Source organism: Paramormyrops kingsleyae, chromosome 10, assembly GCF_048594095.1.
Source record: "Paramormyrops kingsleyae isolate MSU_618 chromosome 10, PKINGS_0.4, whole genome shotgun sequence".
NCBI lineage: Eukaryota > Metazoa > Chordata > Actinopteri > Osteoglossiformes > Mormyridae > Paramormyrops > Paramormyrops kingsleyae.
Genome location: NC_132806.1, coordinates 34,285,003 through 34,302,254, shown reverse-complemented (window position 1 = coordinate 34,302,254; position 17,252 = coordinate 34,285,003). Strand labels below are relative to the sequence as shown.

Here is a 17,252-nt window from a genome sequence, read left to right as displayed (position 1 = left end):
TCTGTTTTGCTATAATCGTTTTGTGAGAAGCTGTTTGTGATCGGGGTGGGGGTGGGGTTAAGGACTTGGCCTGGGCTTATAAATACCCTAATTAACCCTCATGGGGCGTTTTCGAGTGGAGTTTTCACTCGGGCTTTTTATGGGCACTTAGCGGAGTAGTGTATTCTTGGAGGGTAGCAGAAGATTGCCTGGTCCTGCGGGGGTCCGTTAGGAGGTGTACCTTCCAGGGCTGGCAGCTGATGGTGCCCATGGCAGCCTGGTGCTGATGCTGGTGGGGGGGATGGGGAGGGGGGAACAGCATCTCCAATTGTTGATGTTCCCTCACCACTGCTAATGATGTTCTTCACTGGTGAGCCACACAAATGGCCATGTCACTGTTAATGACGCCCCCTACAGGGCAGCAAAGCACAAAACACAAAGGGCTGATTATAAGTGGTTCATTGTGCAGCTCAGCCAGTGATCTGGGAGGGGTGACATGCTAAAGTCTCATGGGATTGCAGGCCCTGTGTGTGTGTTTGTGTATATGTCTGTGTCTGTTTGTGTGTGTTTGTATGTACTGCCAGACTCTCACTTGTCCCTCATTGGCTGGCTCCACTCTAACCAAGGCCCCCTCCTTGCCCTCATCTCCCCCAGCTGATCACCCCCCACGCTATCCGCGTACAGACCCCGCCCCGGCACATCCCCGGCGTGGTGGAGGTCACTCTCTCCTACAAGTCCAAACAGTTTTGCAAAGGCACCCCCGGGAGGTTCATCTACACAGGTAGGCGGGGTCCGCCAGGGGCGGGGGGGGGGCTATCCGCAGTATGTTTTCCCAGCTTACACTTTCGACGGGTTGTGTTCTCCAGCCTATATTAAGAAGACAGCTAAGTGTATCTCAGAGCTCCAAACATACAGAGAGTGTAAAATGGAAAATTCCGGCAGCCTTGCGGGGTCTGTGTCATTCCCGATTCCTGACGGCTGGGGGAAGCCTCCGGCTGCCTTGCGGGGTCTGTGTCATTCCCGATTCCTGACGGCTGGGGGAAGCCTCCGGCAGCCTTGCGGGGTCTGTGTCATTCCCGATTCCTGACGGCTGGGGGAAGCCTCCGGCAGCCTTGCGGGGTCTGTGTCATTCCCGATTCCTGACGGCTGGGGGAAGCCTCCGGCAGCCTTGCGGGGTCTGTGTCATTCCCGATTCCTGACGGGTGGGGGAAGCCTCCGGCAGCCTTGCGGGGTCTGTGTCATTCCCGATTCCTGACGGCTGCGGGAAGCCTCCGGCAGCCTTGCGGGGTCTGTGTCATTCCCGATTCCTGACGGCTGGGGGAAGCCTCCGGCAGCCTTGCGGGGTCTGTGTCATTCCCGATTCCTGACGGCTGAGTGAAGCCTCCGGCAGCCTTGCGGGGTCTGTGTCATTCCCGATTCCTGACGGCTGCGGGAAGCCTCCGGCAGCCTTGCGGGGTCTGTGTCATTCCCGATTCCTGACGGCTGGGGGAAGCCTCCGGCAGCCTTGCGGGGTCTGTGTCATTCCCGATGCCTGACGGCTGGGGGAAGCCTCCGGCAGCCTTGCGGGGTCTGTGTCATTCCCGATTCCTGACGGCTGGGGGAAGCCTCCGGCAGCCTTGCGGGGTCTGTGTCATTCCCGATTCCTGACGGCTGGGGGAAGCCTCCGGCAGCCTTGCGGGGTCTGTGTCATTCCCGATTCCTGACGGCTGGGGGAAGCCTCCGGCAGCCTTGCGGGGTCTGTGTCATTCCCGATTCCTGACGGGTGGGGGAAGCCTCCGGCAGCCTTGCGGGGTCTGTGTCATTCCCGATTCCTGACGGGTGGGGGAAGCCTCCGGCAGCCTTGCGGGGTCTGTGTCATTCCCGATTCCTGACGGCTGGGGGAAGCCTCCGGCTGCCTTGCGGGGTCTGTGTCATTCCCGATTCCTGACGGCTGGGGGAAGCCTCCGGCAGCCTTGCGGGGTTTGTGTGTTTCCCGATTATTGATGGGTGGGCTCTGGCCCTGTAGCAGAATCACACACTCCCGCATCACATCCTGCAGGACAGCCTGGAGCTGACTAGCCCAGAGGACTGGGGGGTGCGAAACGGGGTGGCGGGGGCGCCTGGACACACTCTCAGGCTTGCTATCACTTCTCATTTGGGGGGGGGGCACTTACTTCTTTCCAGGCTCTGAGGGTAGAAGAACCTGATGTCCTGATGCTCAATGCTAATGCTTCAGACTAGACAGCCTTCCTGCTGTCCGCCATCTTGAAGTTATTTACTGTTGTATCTGGTCAGTTTTTAAGAGGTGTGACTATGTAATTACTGAAAATGTTGGTACAGCCCTACATGCAGAACCCTCCCCCCCACACACACACTTACACACACAAGCATATACACACAGACACACACATACACACACACAAATATACACAAATACACACAGACACACACACATGCAAACATATACACACACATAAACATATATATACACACACACACATACACATACACACACAAGCAAATACACACACGCCCAAACATATACACACACATAAACATATATATACACACACAAGCATACACACACAAGCATATACACACACACACAAACATATACACACACATAAACATATATATACACACACACTCACTCACACACGCACACACTCTCAGTGTGTGTCAGGCCAGGACTGAGGCCATGGTCTTCCTGGGCCCACTGCCTTGTCTCACCTAATTGAAAATTATAAGAACAGCCCCCGAGGAAAAATTTGTTTGTAATAAGTTCATTTCGACATAATAAGGTGGGGGCAGCAAACCATTTTGCTAAGGTTTCACACTGAGTGGAAGAAATCCCAGACCAATTTACGGAGCACTGTAAATGATCCACAGTGATTTTTAACTCCCCCCCCCCCCTCCCCCACATGCATTTTTGTAACAGGGAGCGATAGAGCAGCAGAATGAAAGCCAAGCCGCATTCAGTGCATCACACGTCCCTGTCCACCCAAGGCCCCCAAATCATCCCTTTTTAATCATAACCAGTATCATTTACTGTTTCACCTGCAAGGAAGGGGGTCAGCATATTAGGCAGGCGTAAAGAGGAACACGTAGATGTAAAGAGAAACAGGCAGGCGTAAAAAGGAACACACAGGCGTAAAAAGGAACACACAGGCGTAAAGAGGAACATACAGGCGTAAAGAGGAACACACAAGCTTAAAGAGGAACAGGCAGAAGTAAAGAGGAACACGCAGGTGTATAGAGGAACACACAAGCGTAAAGAAGAAAAGGCAGAAGTAAAGAGGAACACGCAGGTGTAAAGAGGAACACACAAGCGTAAAGAGGAACACACAGGTGTAAAGAGGAACATACAAGTGTAAAGAGGAACAAGCAGAAGTAAAGAGGAACAGGCTGGCATAAAGAGGAACATGCGGGCGTAAAAAGGGACAAGCAGGTGTTAAGAGGTACACGCAGGCGTAAAGAGGAACATGCTGGCATAAAGAGGAACATGAGGGCGTAAAAAGGGACACACAGGTGTTAAGAGGAACATGCAGGCATAAAGAGGAACAGGCTGGCATAAAGCGGAACATGCGGGCGTAAAAAGGGACAAGCAGGCGTAAAGAGGAACATGTAGATGTAAAGAGAAACAGGCAAGTGTAAAGAGGAACATGCTGGCATAAAGAGGAACATGCAGGCATAAAAAGGGACACACAGGTGTTAGGAGGAACATGTAGATGTAAAGAGAAACAGGCAGGCATAAAAAAGAACATGCAGTTGTAAAGTGGAACAGGCAGGCATAATGAGGAACATGGGGGTGTAAAAAGGAACACACAGCTGTAAAGAGGAACATGCAGACGTAAAGAGGAAGACGCCAACCCTCCTGATGCTGTGTATACCTTTCTCTCTGTCTGTGTGTACAGAGGGAGTGTGCGAGTGTCACTGTGTTCATCTAGCAGCAGGTAACATCATTACAGTCAGGTCTGGTACGCCCCACCCCCGGCCTCTGCCGCTCATGGATGCCCTCTGCCTGATCCCGCGCCCAGGGGAGGAGCACAGATTCAGGCATTCTGACTGTTCTGCTTCTCCTAACACAGGGACGCTTGCTGGGACCCCATCATCACGTATCCCCCACCCCCCATTTAATTGGGCTCGTTTCTGGTGGTCCGCTCCCATTACAAAGAAATGGTTTTTAATCATGGTTTGGCCCGAATCGCCCTGCAGGCTCCCCCGCTGTAAATGCTCTTGTCTGGCCGCTAAGTGCTTTATAAAGTAGGGGTAGCTGACCTTTGACCCGCTCATTTAGCCATTTTTTCCAACATGTGAATTAGGAAACTTAATCTGGTGTCCATGTCGCCTCGCCAGCGTCAAGGTCGAGTTCCCCCAGAGGTCAGGACCAAACGGCACCTCAGCCTCCAGCTTCGGCTCTTTATATTCTTTCCTGTTTCATTCTGACCTTAAAAACCAAAGAGCTGCTTCCGCAGACCTTTTTACTTACAGGAATATGAAAGTAGGAAAGAAAGTGAAACACTGTGTATCTGCCACTGGGAGCACTGACACCCCCTCTGAGGTAAGCCTTGGGGGGGGGGGAGGTGGGGCTGGAGAAGGTCCCCCTTGGCATGTGTGTGTTTGTGTGTCTCTGCGTGTCTCTGTGTGCCCCTGTGTGCGTGTGTGTCTCTGAATGCACACGCATGTGTGTGTGTGTCTGTGTATCTCTGAGTGTGCGTGTGTCTGTGTATGCGGGACCAGCATGATTCTCCGGTGAGGCCTCAGGCGTCCGTTTAGTGCCCCCCCTACACGCCCCCCCCCCCCCGGCCAGTTTTCTGGAGCTACTCACCAGTACAGCGGAGAGACACCCCCACCTCTGTCCCTTGCTTCACCGCCCCCTCCGCTTGCTATGTGCTGTGCTTACATCAGCCGCTCCCCCCGGGCACCTTGACCTATCCTTCCTCTCCACACCCCTCCCTTCCATCTCCTTGCCCTCCCCTCAGCCCTCAGAGTCCCAGCCGGGCCTGGTGGTCATCCATCTCCCCACCCGCCTGCAGGAGGCGCTCTGCAAGGCCCACTCACCAGCAGATACTCATCATAGCTGGTTGGCAGGTTTCTCTGGCAGCTGGCGTCAGTGTTATGGGGCAGCTGGTGAGCCTAATCCCCCCCCCCCCCCCAGCTGACTGCAGGGAAGGGGGCGGAGCCAGGGGATCTGATTAAATCGATATGGCGGTGGCTCTGGGCCAATGGTGACGTGCAAACGGGGCCCTGAACACGACTCCCAGCATCCTCTGGGGCTCCCCGTCCGTGTGGGAGGCGTGGCTGTGTGCTAACTCACGCCACGTCCCGCCCCCATAAGGAAGCTCTCCTTTAAGCCATGGCACTTCCTCACCCCCACTCACACGCCCTGCTAAATGGGACGGCCGCCCCGGTTTTTTGGCCCGGGCTGGTGTGACCATGGTTGCCATGACGCCAGCCCGTACAGGCCGCCGGAGGCATATGCGCAGTGGGAACATGCTACGGCACCAAATACAACCCCCCCCCATCTTGGAGGTGCAAAGTGGCATCTAATAAACAAACAGCGGCAGGCAAGAGCGGGGGGGCGCCGGCGTTCCAGGCTGATCCTGTGCGTGGCGCCTGCCTGTATCTACTCAGGTCTCCGTGCAGTGACACCCTGAACAGTTTGTCATCCCCCCATCCCTCCCGTCTTCCTCTGCCCCCCCTTCCCCTCTTTCCCTCCCTCTCTGTCTCCCACTGTCTCCTTCTGTCCCTCCCCCCCTCTGTCTTCCCCTTCCCTTTATTCCTCTCCCCCTGACTGCCCCCCCCCCAGCTCCAACCTCCCAGAGGGCTCTCTGACACTCTCCTGTTATTGTGATATTAAATTCACATGAGGTCTGACATAACATCAAAGCTTTCTTCATGTTTAACATGGCCATGAACCACCACGCCCTCACCTGGCCAAAAGTGTGTATGACGGCTGAAATTATGTACAGACGTTCAGGGGGCAGGCAGCTTGATTCTGGAGGGAGCGGGAAGGGTTCACATTTATGAGGATGGAGGCTCATGGACAGACCCCTCAAATACACAATGACACAATGACAAAGTTAAAGGTGCTCTCTCCTTTCCTGTCCCCTCGCACCTTCTCGATGGACGTGGGGGCTCAGACAGCGAGGCAGACAGCCCGCCCCATATCCTCATACGATCCTTAGCTCCATTCGATACGTCGGAACGCACAGCATGTTCACGTCAGGGAGCGGCTTCCACTCACGCCAAAAGGCCGCCTTCTGCTTCCTGCTCTCAGAAAAGGTGAAGTTTTTTATTGTTTTTTATCCTTTGCTAATTAATGAGTGAGTGTCCTAATACTTGTTTAACTCCTGCTGCGGACACGTCAGGCTCTGAGAGGCAGGTATTTCCCATTAAAGATCGGCCCCAATGGCTTCCAAGCACAGCAAACATTTGTAGCGGCAAATTGATTTTGAGGCGAAATTGATTTGCCGAAAAAATAAGAGTTCTTGCGCTGTAACGCTGCGCAGATGTCTCCGGTCTCACCGCGGGCGTGGACGGGAAAAACAAGCGATCCGCTTTATGCGTATGGATCCGCAGCATGTGCTTTTTCTGTTGTTCTCCCGCGATGCCTTATTTAGCTTGTCGGATTTTCCAAATAAACGCAGTCGCAGGGTTTATGGAAAAATGGAAAAAAATAAGATTGTGGCGTATCGATCCCTGGGCGACGTGGGCTGGAAAAAATAACAAGGCTCATCTATAATAAGCAGAAAAATGAAGCAATAATTCAGGGTTATCGAGCGCCCTGCCACCGGGCCCATCGATTCCCATCTACGCTGTATGAGATCACACCTGAGTAAGATCGACTTCTGTGGGGGGGGGGCGCAGAGGGGCAGAAATAGAGGAAACAGCAGGCTGAGGAGAGGGCAAGTGGACCTTATGCCCCCCCACTCTTCTGATATTATCAGGTTCTCTCCAAGCCTACAAGTGCTTGTTAAATGCCCCCCCCCACTTGCCGCCCGAGAGCGCAGCCTGGTGTCACAGACGTCTGCCTCTTTAGCCGGCTGCCGTCGTCCCCTGCAGCTGCAGATTGGTCTGACCCGTGTGAAGGCAGGTTACTTCACCGGCCCAGATCACGCATCGACCTTGGGGGGGGGGGGGGGTCCGATTACCATAAGCACCCTCCTCTAAGCTGTTTTTAACACTCAAAATATTAGTCAGCTGCTAATTGTTAATGTTCAGGATTATTCCTGTTACCCTCCAGCCCCCCCCCCCCCCCCCCCCCACACGCACACGTGTTACTTCCCCCCACCCTTAGGGTCATTACTGTGAAATATGAGGCCTCCTGCGTCGTGCCTCATGAAATTTCCATGAGGACTGGTCCGTGCGATTGTGAGGGATCTTTCAGAAATCGCCCGTTGCTGAGGAAAACACCCGTCCCCCTTATTTATTTACGCTGTTAAGTTTAAGGGATTGCTTCGATTTTGAAAACAGTATTGGTGTTTTATTGGAGGGGGTGTCCAACTGGGGGTGGGGTCCGCTCTCTGAGGCCCATATATCTGAGCGTGCCGTAATTTCGGCTCGGATGTCAGGTGACCAGGTCACCTCGCTTTGCACGCGGCACCACATGGGGATGACGAGCCCCCAAGGAGGGTTAGAGAGGCACAAAATGCAGGGAAGCCACCCCCCCAATATATAACCCAGCCCAGAGAAAACGCTTAAAAACAAAAGGTGCCGCTCTGGATACGTCCCCTGTGTTTTGATTGTTACACCTTCTCAGGGGGTCAGTAGGTAGGCTGTGCGATTTCCCCTCTATTCCAGTCACTCCCTGGACAATACTTTTATTTCTGCGGGTGTGTGTCTGTATGTTGCAATTGATGTTACTTTATATATACAGTCAGAGTGCAGTTTGTAAGGCAGACCTGCTTACTAATGGCTGTAACTGAATGCGCAGAGCAGACAGACGGGGTCAGCAGGTCCCTCACAGTGCGGCTGAGCATCAGAAAGGCGGCAACACGTCATCTAACGATCTAATCAGATGGGCTGTGACGCCAGTGCCAGACATGCTGGGTTCGGGTCTGAGGAACAGCCGCCTTCCGGGCATTTCCACACACTGCAGCCTCTGGGGTTTGCAGAGGATGCTGCGATAGACAAACGCGCCTCGCTAATGTCAGAGGAGAACGGCCAGGGCTCAGTATTGCGTTGGTGTGCGGAAAAGGCTCCTCTGAACACACAGCGTCTGTACCCTTGAAGTGGATGCAGAGACGGTTGTGGTGGCACGCAGTGCTAGCTGGGCGTCCCTGATATGCTGAGTGTTTATAAGTACTTATGCAGCATTGTGTGTCCAGTATGATCGGGCTTAATGCTGAACTTGCCAAATTTTTTTGTGGAATGTAAACATTTTTTTGCTCTAATGTAACTTCATGTTGTGTTGCCAAAGTGAGTCAGTATAAAATGTGGTTTTTCGCACGTGTTTTTATCATAATGCAATCCCACAAACGGTTAAGGAGTAACAGTGTAAAATCTGACAGCTGAATATTGCGGAAGCCCATGGCTGCCCCCCCCCGCCCCCCCCCCCCACCACCATGGGAGCTGGTGTCGACAGTAGAGGACATAACACATGGTGATGTGAAGTTTGTGATGTGGACGCTTTGTTCAGTTATTCAGTTTTCGGAGAACAGGCTTCCAAACACGCAGTGGGATGGGACGTCGGTTGGGAATGGATACATCAGTGCCCCCCAGCGCCCCCCCAGTGCCCCCCCCCCGGCGCCCCTGCGGCCACCTTCCTCCCTCAGATGACATTTCATTGTCCAGATTCATTTCAGGGAGGGACACTTAATTGAGCCCTAATGTATCAGCGAGACAAATCAAATGAGTTTTATTAACGTGATATGCGTTAGACTCACACCCAACACAAACCTACCCCCCCCACCCAGCTTCCCTCTCTGCCCCCCCCCCCCCAGTAAGTATACATTATCTGCTTGGCTGGTGAGAAGATTGCCCAGAATGTAGAAATCAATAGCAATAAGGGGGCGTAAACATGGCAGGACACCCCCAAGTGCAGCGCGCTGTTTACACAGGACTGGTCCCATCCATCTCTATATCGCCACATTAATGGGCCTCTTACACGCGCCCCACCCCTCCCTTCCCGCTTCATTATCCCTCTGCCCCCCCGTCCACCGGCCCGCACTTCAAAGAGTTATGTCCCCTTGCCCAGCGCCCCCCGTCCCTAATTACAGGAAGGCCATTTAAATATGATCTATCATCAGCCTCAGGCTCTGCTTCTCTCCCCGTTTTCTTTTTCCCAGCGATTTCAGAAAGTGTCTGTTCTCTATCACGCCTTAGAAAGGTTTCGTTTCCCCCCTGCATAAATAAATACTTGGTTAATCACACGTAAACAAATTAATGTCAGCAGCTGCGGATGCCTGCCCCGGTCGCCGTGGCCCCTGCCCCGGTCGCTGTGCTTAACCTCACGGCCGCGTTTTGTCATTCTGGCTGATCTTCGTTACGTCTTTAATTGTAGCACCGTGTTTTCGTTTAATTAAATGGGTAAAAAACATCCTGATCGGCTGCAAGTAACGGATACAGACAGGCAGATTTACACCATCCCCAGTTATTTGGGATTAGAAGGACTGGTCCCAAACCCTCCAGTGCCCCCTGATTCCGGAAGGTGGTTCCGAAATGTCCAGGACGGAGAATGAGGGAGACCTTCAGGGATCCACGGTAAATCCACTCTGTTAAACAGCATCTAGGGCTCCCCAAACAGGAAGGCTGGAACCCTCCCAGCCCCCTCTGCCAGCCCCCTCTGCATCCCGGAAGGCAGGCCGCTGGGGAGGACTGGGCAGCCACCTGCAGACATCGCCCCTGGGCTACCAGGCACACTTCCGGAAAGATCCATGCACCTCTGCACCCCAGCAGCTGACGCTCCCCTCAGCCCACACCGCTCGTCCGGTCCGGGACGGCAGGCAGTCTGTCCTATCATATGTGCGAGCGAGCGATGGACCATGAGGAGGCGCCCAGGCTGTGGCCAGTGGGGGAGACAGAAGGGAGGTGGGGACGCGAAAGGGAGTCACGCGGGCCGGCAGCGTGCCGGGCTCTTTGTGTCTCATATCAGAGCCACGCCGAGGAGGGCCGTACCCAGAAACCACACCTCGTATGTTTAGTCCCAGTGATTAAACATAGTCAAACGTTGCTCAGTGAGAACTAACGAACTGAATGAACAAATAATTAATTTATGGTGGGGATAAATAAAACGAGAGCGATTTGTCCATTCCGCTGAGCCGTTCTTCACAGAAGAGCCAGGTTTGGTCGTTAATTAGGACGTGCTAGACAAGGTGAGGGAATTTTAATTTGTTGGACAAGGAGGACGGGGGGAGAGACAGAGACGGAGGTTAATTCTGCTGCTGTTGGCAGCTCGTCCGTTTCCTCAGATCCAGGTGCTGTTTACTTTCCACTCAAATATCAGTGCCGGGACTCGACTAATTGAATTAGTCTCGTCAGAGCATGACGCTGTGTGCAGTGCCTCCCCCAGCTTTTGAGCCATCCCCCCCCCAGCTGCGCAGCGCTGTGTTTAAACAGGTCCTTTAAAACGCGTGCATCAGGTGACACTCCTGCAGGAAGATGGACTCCTCTCTCTATTGCTCGTCTCCGAGAGGCTGTTATTAACAATACAAGCTTTGTTGGCGTGAAAGAGGCTCATTGTGTGGAATTAAAGGGGGCGCAGCGGTGAGAAGGTACTGGGGGGTGGGAGTGTGGGGAAAGTCAGAGAGTCTCTCCCTGTATTGATTTAATCTCTCTGTTTGGTGCTAATTAGCTTCAATTTGTGTCATATCTTTTGGGGAGGGTTTTAAAGGGCACAGAACAGACAAGGCGATATAGAGCCTGCGGGGGGAGGGGCAACTCCCTTCCTCTCTGACTCGTGTCTGACCCATTGGCCTGGGAGGGAATAGCTGGACAGTGATTGGCCCGCCGTTCTCTAAAGCATGCTGCCAGAGGAGCGCCCCCTGAAGGCCAGGCCCGTAACTGCTTCTGATCACTCTGGTCATTACAGCATGTGGGTCAGCATGTGTCTCAGTGTCTCAGGTAGAACCCCGGGGGGTTAGGAAAACAGGAGCAGGGGCGGCATGGAGCGTGTCGGATTCCTCAGAAAATATCACGTCGCCCCCGTGTTCCCTCTCGTGATGTAAAGAGCCATCAGAGGTGGCCTGGGCTGTGGGGGGGGGACTCTCCTGTCCCCCAAACTTACGGCTGGGATTTTAAAACTGCAGCATAGTTACTGCTGAGTGCTGTGAATGCTGACGGGGGCCGTTTGCTGGGAAGAGGTGATGCTGCTTAAGCTGTAATGACGGGGAATTTCGCCAGGAGCTCTTTGATTTTCGCTCGTGAGGGAGAACGTTTGAGGAGTTCATCGCCGTCGGCGGAGTGAAAAGACGGCGCTCGCATCAAAACCTTCCTTTCTTACTGCCGTCCTCGCTCCTCCGCTTGTGGGGGACGCTGTTGCCGCCCTGCGGGGCCCTTCTTCGACGACGCGCCATGATTAGTGCACCACAACCCCCCCTCCCAGCCATCAACATGCTTCCCCCTCGTCTGTGACTGACTGTCTTTGACGTCTCACTCGTGACAAGATAAAGAGTTTATCCCGGTAATTGAAGCTCTAAATGCAACGCAAATGTTCTCCCAAAATCCCAGATTACCGGAGCAGGTCCTGCTTTTTCCGGTACTTTTTAAAAATAAATCGAGGCACTCTCCTTTTGATAGGCAGTGATGGGGCATCCATTAATGCGAGTACAGGTTTAAAACTAACCCATTATCCATCTGATTCTTTTTTGTTAACTCTGACTGTAACGGGTTTTATTAATGAGAGAAATTCCACCTGCGGCAGCTTTGCAGTCGTGTTACTGTCTGATGGAGCCGATTTCCCGCCCTTGTAGAGCAGAGGGGGAGGATGACGCCGCTATAATTCTTGCTGATTTACTTGCGCCTGGTTCCTCTGTGTCTGGGTGAGATCTGGCTCCGGAAGCGTCAGGAAGGCCCGGATCATTACAGGTGTCGGAATGAAGTGAGACCCCCCCCCCCCCCCGTGTGGGAAAGCTGCCCCCGTTTAAGGAGGGCCCCTTGCCGCGGGGGGCGCTACGGCGCCTTGCAGTGTGCGATGCATCGGTGCCACTCGGTGTGTAACACAAGCTTCGCCTCTGCCCCCCCCAGCCCTGAATGAGCCCACCATCGACTACGGCTTCCAGCGGCTGCAGAAGGTCATCCCCAGGCACCCCGGCGACCCTGAGCGCTTACCCAAGGTCAGTTCTGTTCCCCCCTCCCTTCCTCCCTTGTTCTCCCCCTCTCCCTTATTGCCACCCTCCCCCCCCCCCCGACAGAAAATGACTGTAGGACCCCTCCAGCTACCCCTCAATGGCCACACTGCCCCTCATGCTGATAAATGCAAGTGTAGATGGACTCCAACTCATTCGCTCTCGCTCCCCCCCACTCGGTCTGTCCTGGCCACCCCGAGCACCGGGGGCATCACTGTGGCTGGGGCTGGCATGGTTGCCATGGTAATGACCCCCCTTCACAACCCCCCCCTTCTGCCTCGTCCAGGTGTGGTATCCTGAGGCCGCGGTCGTGCCTAGAGAGGCAGTCCTGTGACACCACGTCACCTGAGATGGAGGCTCTGAGTGTTTTCATTAAAACCCCCCCAAAAACCAAGAGCATTTTGTTTGTGCTGGAGTTGCAGCAGGAAGTGACATTATCCGTCACCACAGCCCTAAGTGTGACAAGAGAATGGTGGAGAGAGCAGAGCAGGCCTGTGCGGGCCGTGACTAAAGCAAGCATCCCATGTGACATGGGCAGGATACTGCGCAGATGCCCCCCCACCCCCCGGGCCAGCAGGGAGTCTGCTACTGTGTGTGTTTTATGTGCAAAGAGTGTAGCACGAATCATGTTGTACGAGGGGAGCTGTGCTGAGGCTTTGTCAGGGACAGGTGCTCAAAGGTTAGAAAGCGGCACTCGCTGCCCTTAAAGCTCACGCACAAGTTCACGTTAAATAATTCAGGTGCTCAGGCAACCCCAGCCGCCCCCCCACACATGTCTGAGTGTCATGATTGCTTGCTCTCCATTGGCCACGACCCCGGGTCACCTGACAGGCGTTCCCCACAATTCCCTGCCCACCGCGACTGTGAGAGGAGTTGAATCTGACAGGTGTTACTGAGGAAAACATTGACTGGCAGGTATTGGCAGGGCCCACATGTGTGAAGGCGTGACACCATGCATGTGTGAAGGCGTGTGTGTGTAATGCCGTATGTTTGTGATGGCATGTGCGTGACACCATGTGTTCGTGACGCCGCGTGTGACACAGCGTATGCCATCTGTGCGTGCGTGATGCAGCACACGTGTCACTGCATGTGTTTAATGGCGTGCGTGCGATGGTGTGCGCGTGTGCGATGATGTGTGCGTGTGTGTGATGGTGTGCGCGTGTGTGATGATGTGCGCGTGTGCCATGGTGTGCGATGGTGTGCGCGTGTGGTGTGCGCGTGTGCGATGGTGTGCGTGTGTGCGATGGTGTGCGTGTGTGCGATGGTGTGCGCGTGTGCGTGTGTGCGATGGTGTGCGCGTGCGCCATGGTGTGCGCGTGTGCGATGGTGTGCGCGTGTGCGATGGTGTGCGCGTGTGCGTGTGTGCGATGGTGTGCGCGTGCGCCATGGTGTGCGCGTGTGCGATGGTGTGCGCGTGTGTGATGGCCACCCCAGCCTACCGAATTCTCCAAGTTCCCAGACTTGTCTGGTTTTCAGCACAAAGGAAAAATAAACCCTTCAAACAGAAATCCTCTGTTTGCTCCCTAAAACCCAAGTAAATAACCAAACCAGAGCTTTATATCATAACATAACTCATCACGACATAACAAAGCAAACTCAAAAGCCCTCTGCTGCCTGCATCCTGCCCCACACCGCCTCCACACACCCCCGCGCACACACACACACACACACACACACCTACACAGTGTTACCACTGGTGATAATGAGCACATACCTCATCTGGCTCTTCCCCACTGCTCTCGAGGGGTTAAGTCCGCAGCACGAGGCTATATGGGCCTCCAGAGCCGCGCCCCCCCCCAGCGGGGCTCTGATCTGAGAGGGAGGCAGACGCAGGTGATTCATCATTGTGAAGCCAGCTGTCCTGGCCGCCTCCTCGCAGGTCACCCGATCGAAGGCGCTGCTGCCCAGACTTTATTACTGCTCGCCCAACAGTAATTGAGTCACTGTGAGGGGGGAGAGGGGGGAAGAGGCGGGAAAAGAGGAAAATAGGGAAATAAAGAGAAAGAGAGATCTATTTCTCTGTTACGTCTCCACATCCGAAAATGCTGATTCTCAATAAAGTAGAGGGATGTGTGGATCAAAGGAATGCCAGCAGCAGAAAGGGAAGCGGGAGAGTGGAGGCAGTGTCAGGCTTTACCCAGAAGCCCCTGCTCGCGGCCTCGCAGTCCCCACTCGCCCTGCCACCCCTGCTGATATTAACGGCATCAGTTTCCAGGCCTGGCTGTTCATTTCTCCACTATCGATTTTCCCCTTTATTGAGGTAATAACACTTTGTTGACGCACTTCTGTAAAGTGCTGGACTCAATCACCGGCAGGTGAGAGATGGATGGGCCGTGGACACGCCCCCCCTCACCCCCCCCCTGGCCAACCTGCCCGCCCCTCACCTGCCCGGCACAAGGGCATTGGTGTGACCTGTATGAGACGTCAGTAAGATCAAGGCAGAGTCGCTGTCACGGAATGTTCCAGTTTACAGGCACCAGGCGGTCAGCCGATTGTGTCCCGCTGCTGGTATGATGGATGGAAGACTGGGAGAACTGGGAGATCTGAAGTGTATTTCACTGTAGACACATAGGAGCAGGACATTTTTTCGCGTCAGTTTATGGACTGACAGGGAAATAAGAAGTTCCGGACATTACACAGCAGACCGTGAGTCTGACGCCTGTGACCCATAGGACAGTCAGTGGTTCCGTTTCATGGCGATGAGTTATTTATACACTCATGATCATGTTCGTTCCCTCATTCGTTCATCTCGCCCCCCCCCCATCATCGTCGTCACCGTTGTTTATTTCCCAAATTTTCCCTGTCAGTTCATACCCACCTGATCCACAGCCCCCCCCCCCCGCACTCTACGGGTCTGAATCTAGCACACCCCCCCGATCCTGTTTGTGATGAGTGCCACACAGCCCACGTCTGTGTGTGTGCGTGTGTACATGTGTGTGTGCGCACGTGTGTGTCTGTGCGTGTGTGTGTCTTTATGTGTGTGTGCGCGTGTGTGTGTGAGCGGGTTTACCTATCCTTATGGGGACACAATGTCCCCATAACGTGATAAATATCCGTTTTTTTCCCTTATGGGGACCGGATTCCTGGTCCCCATAAGGGAAAACTCTATTTTATAAAAAACGGTGACTGCTATGAAAAAACTAAAAATGCAAAAACTCTTGTATTTTGTTAGGTTACTTATGGTTATGGTTAGGGCAGGGTAGGGGTTAAGGTTGTCATAGTTAGCGTTAGCATTTTTCCCATTGAAATGAATGAGCGGTCCCCATAAGGATATGTTTACCCTACATGTGCGTGTGTGTGTGTGTGTGTGTGTGTGTGTGTGTGTGTGCATGTGTGTGTGTCTGTGTGTGTGTGTGTGTATGTATTTGTGCGTGTGTGTTTGTGTGTGTGTGACCTGTAGGTCTGACGTACACACAGGAACCTTTGTTCCATTGAGGTGGCCTATGAACACCGATAACTGAACACTGAGCACCGATAACTGAACACTGAACACCGATAACTGAACACTGAGCACCGATAACTGAACACTGAGCACCGATAGCTGAACACTGAACACCCATAACTGAACACTGAGCACCGATAACTGAACACTGAGCACCGATAGCTGAACACTGAGCACCGATAACTGAGCACCGATAACTGAACGCTGAGCACCGATAGCTGAGGCCTGATAACATTCAGTCTCCTGCAGGCGAGTGACGGCCATCCAACCACAAACCACCTTTGCTTCTGTTTTCTTTACTATGCAGCCTGTTGGTGTCGGTCACATAGGAGTCATTTCATTGGCCTGCACCCCACCTCAGTGTGTCAGTGGGCTGGCCCCCACCAAGGGGCCCCAGGCACCGTAACGTCAGTTTGTGCCCCCTGATTCGGAAGCTTTCCTGTCATTTCCAGAGCTTTCCCGCTCTGCGTGACCGTCAGCCATGCTTTGGACATGACCTGGCCTCTGGCACGTGCCTCATGCATGTGATGTCATCCCACAATGCTTTGCTGCTTGTGGGGGGGCGGCGTGAGGTGATACAGGGGGCGGAGCTGATCCATCCCTGACCCCACACAAGCCGGTCCAGCGTGATTTACAGCGGCTCGCTCTGCGTCCCGCTCGTTAACCATCAGCCACTTAACGAGAGGAGCTACAGGGGCATTGAGGTATAAGGAGAACAAGCGGAGGTTGCCCAGCTCACCTCATGCCAGCAGAACATACCGGTCTGGGGGGGGGTCGAACCCCCCAGATGGAAAAATGGAGCAAATCCAAGATCTGCACTGAGAACTAGATGAGTGGGTGGTTCTGCCGTTCACAGAGGGAGGTGGGCAGGGACCATTGCAGAGGAAGGCATTAGCGAGATGGTGCGATTTGGGCCCCCCACCTCGAAGGGGCCTGGTAGACACCAGCTTCCTGGCTGTGGTGGTGTGGAGTCTGTCTGCCCCCCTACGAAGGTCTGTGTGGCAAGGGGACCTGGAGAGATTAAGACACTGAATCAGAAATGAAACGGTACCTACGTATGGAGTATGTACAGTGTTTCTGGGCTGTAGGGGTTTGGGGGGCGGGGGGGCTGGAGGAAACGGCGTTAATGAAATCAGAGTGTGCATTACACAGAGCCTGGGGTCACGGGGTCAAGGCAGGAAGTATGACATCATCATTTCTGTCTTTCCCATAAGAAGAATGTCTGCCGCCCAGCTTGTATTACAGCCTTAATAGGACATTAGGAGACGATAAAATCTCAAATGAACAAGTGCAGCCATGAATTCCTCATCCTTACAGCGGTTCAGGCCGCTGGGGAACACACAATACTGGCTGCATTCACACCCACGTGTGACATGGACACTCTCTCCTCGCGTTCCCTGTGCCTCTTAAGAAGAGGGGGTTTGCAGCCGGGGCTTTGACACAGCAGCCGGTGGGGGGGGCTGGGATGTCGGTGTGTGTGTGCCAGGGATCACAGGGGCTGTGCACCGAGAGGCATTTCTGGTGTGAACAGGAAGTGGGCAGCGGCGATAAGCGTGGGTCCAGGA

The 17,252-nt window shown here is 54.0% G+C and overlaps 1 protein-coding gene across 7 annotated transcripts in view; it reads left to right on the top strand.

Moving 5' to 3' along the window:
- The window catches only part of ebf1a (EBF transcription factor 1a), a 109,477-nt gene that overhangs the window by 78,722 nt on the left and 13,503 nt on the right, over positions 1-17,252 (top strand). For all 7 annotated transcript variants that reach the window (XM_023844693.2, XM_023844690.2, XM_023844692.2 and 4 more), the window contains 2 exons: positions 634-760; positions 12,145-12,233. In XM_023844693.2, the coding sequence (XP_023700461.1) occupies positions 634-760; positions 12,145-12,233 (216 nt within the window). The remainder of the gene's footprint in view (positions 1-633; positions 761-12,144; positions 12,234-17,252) is intronic.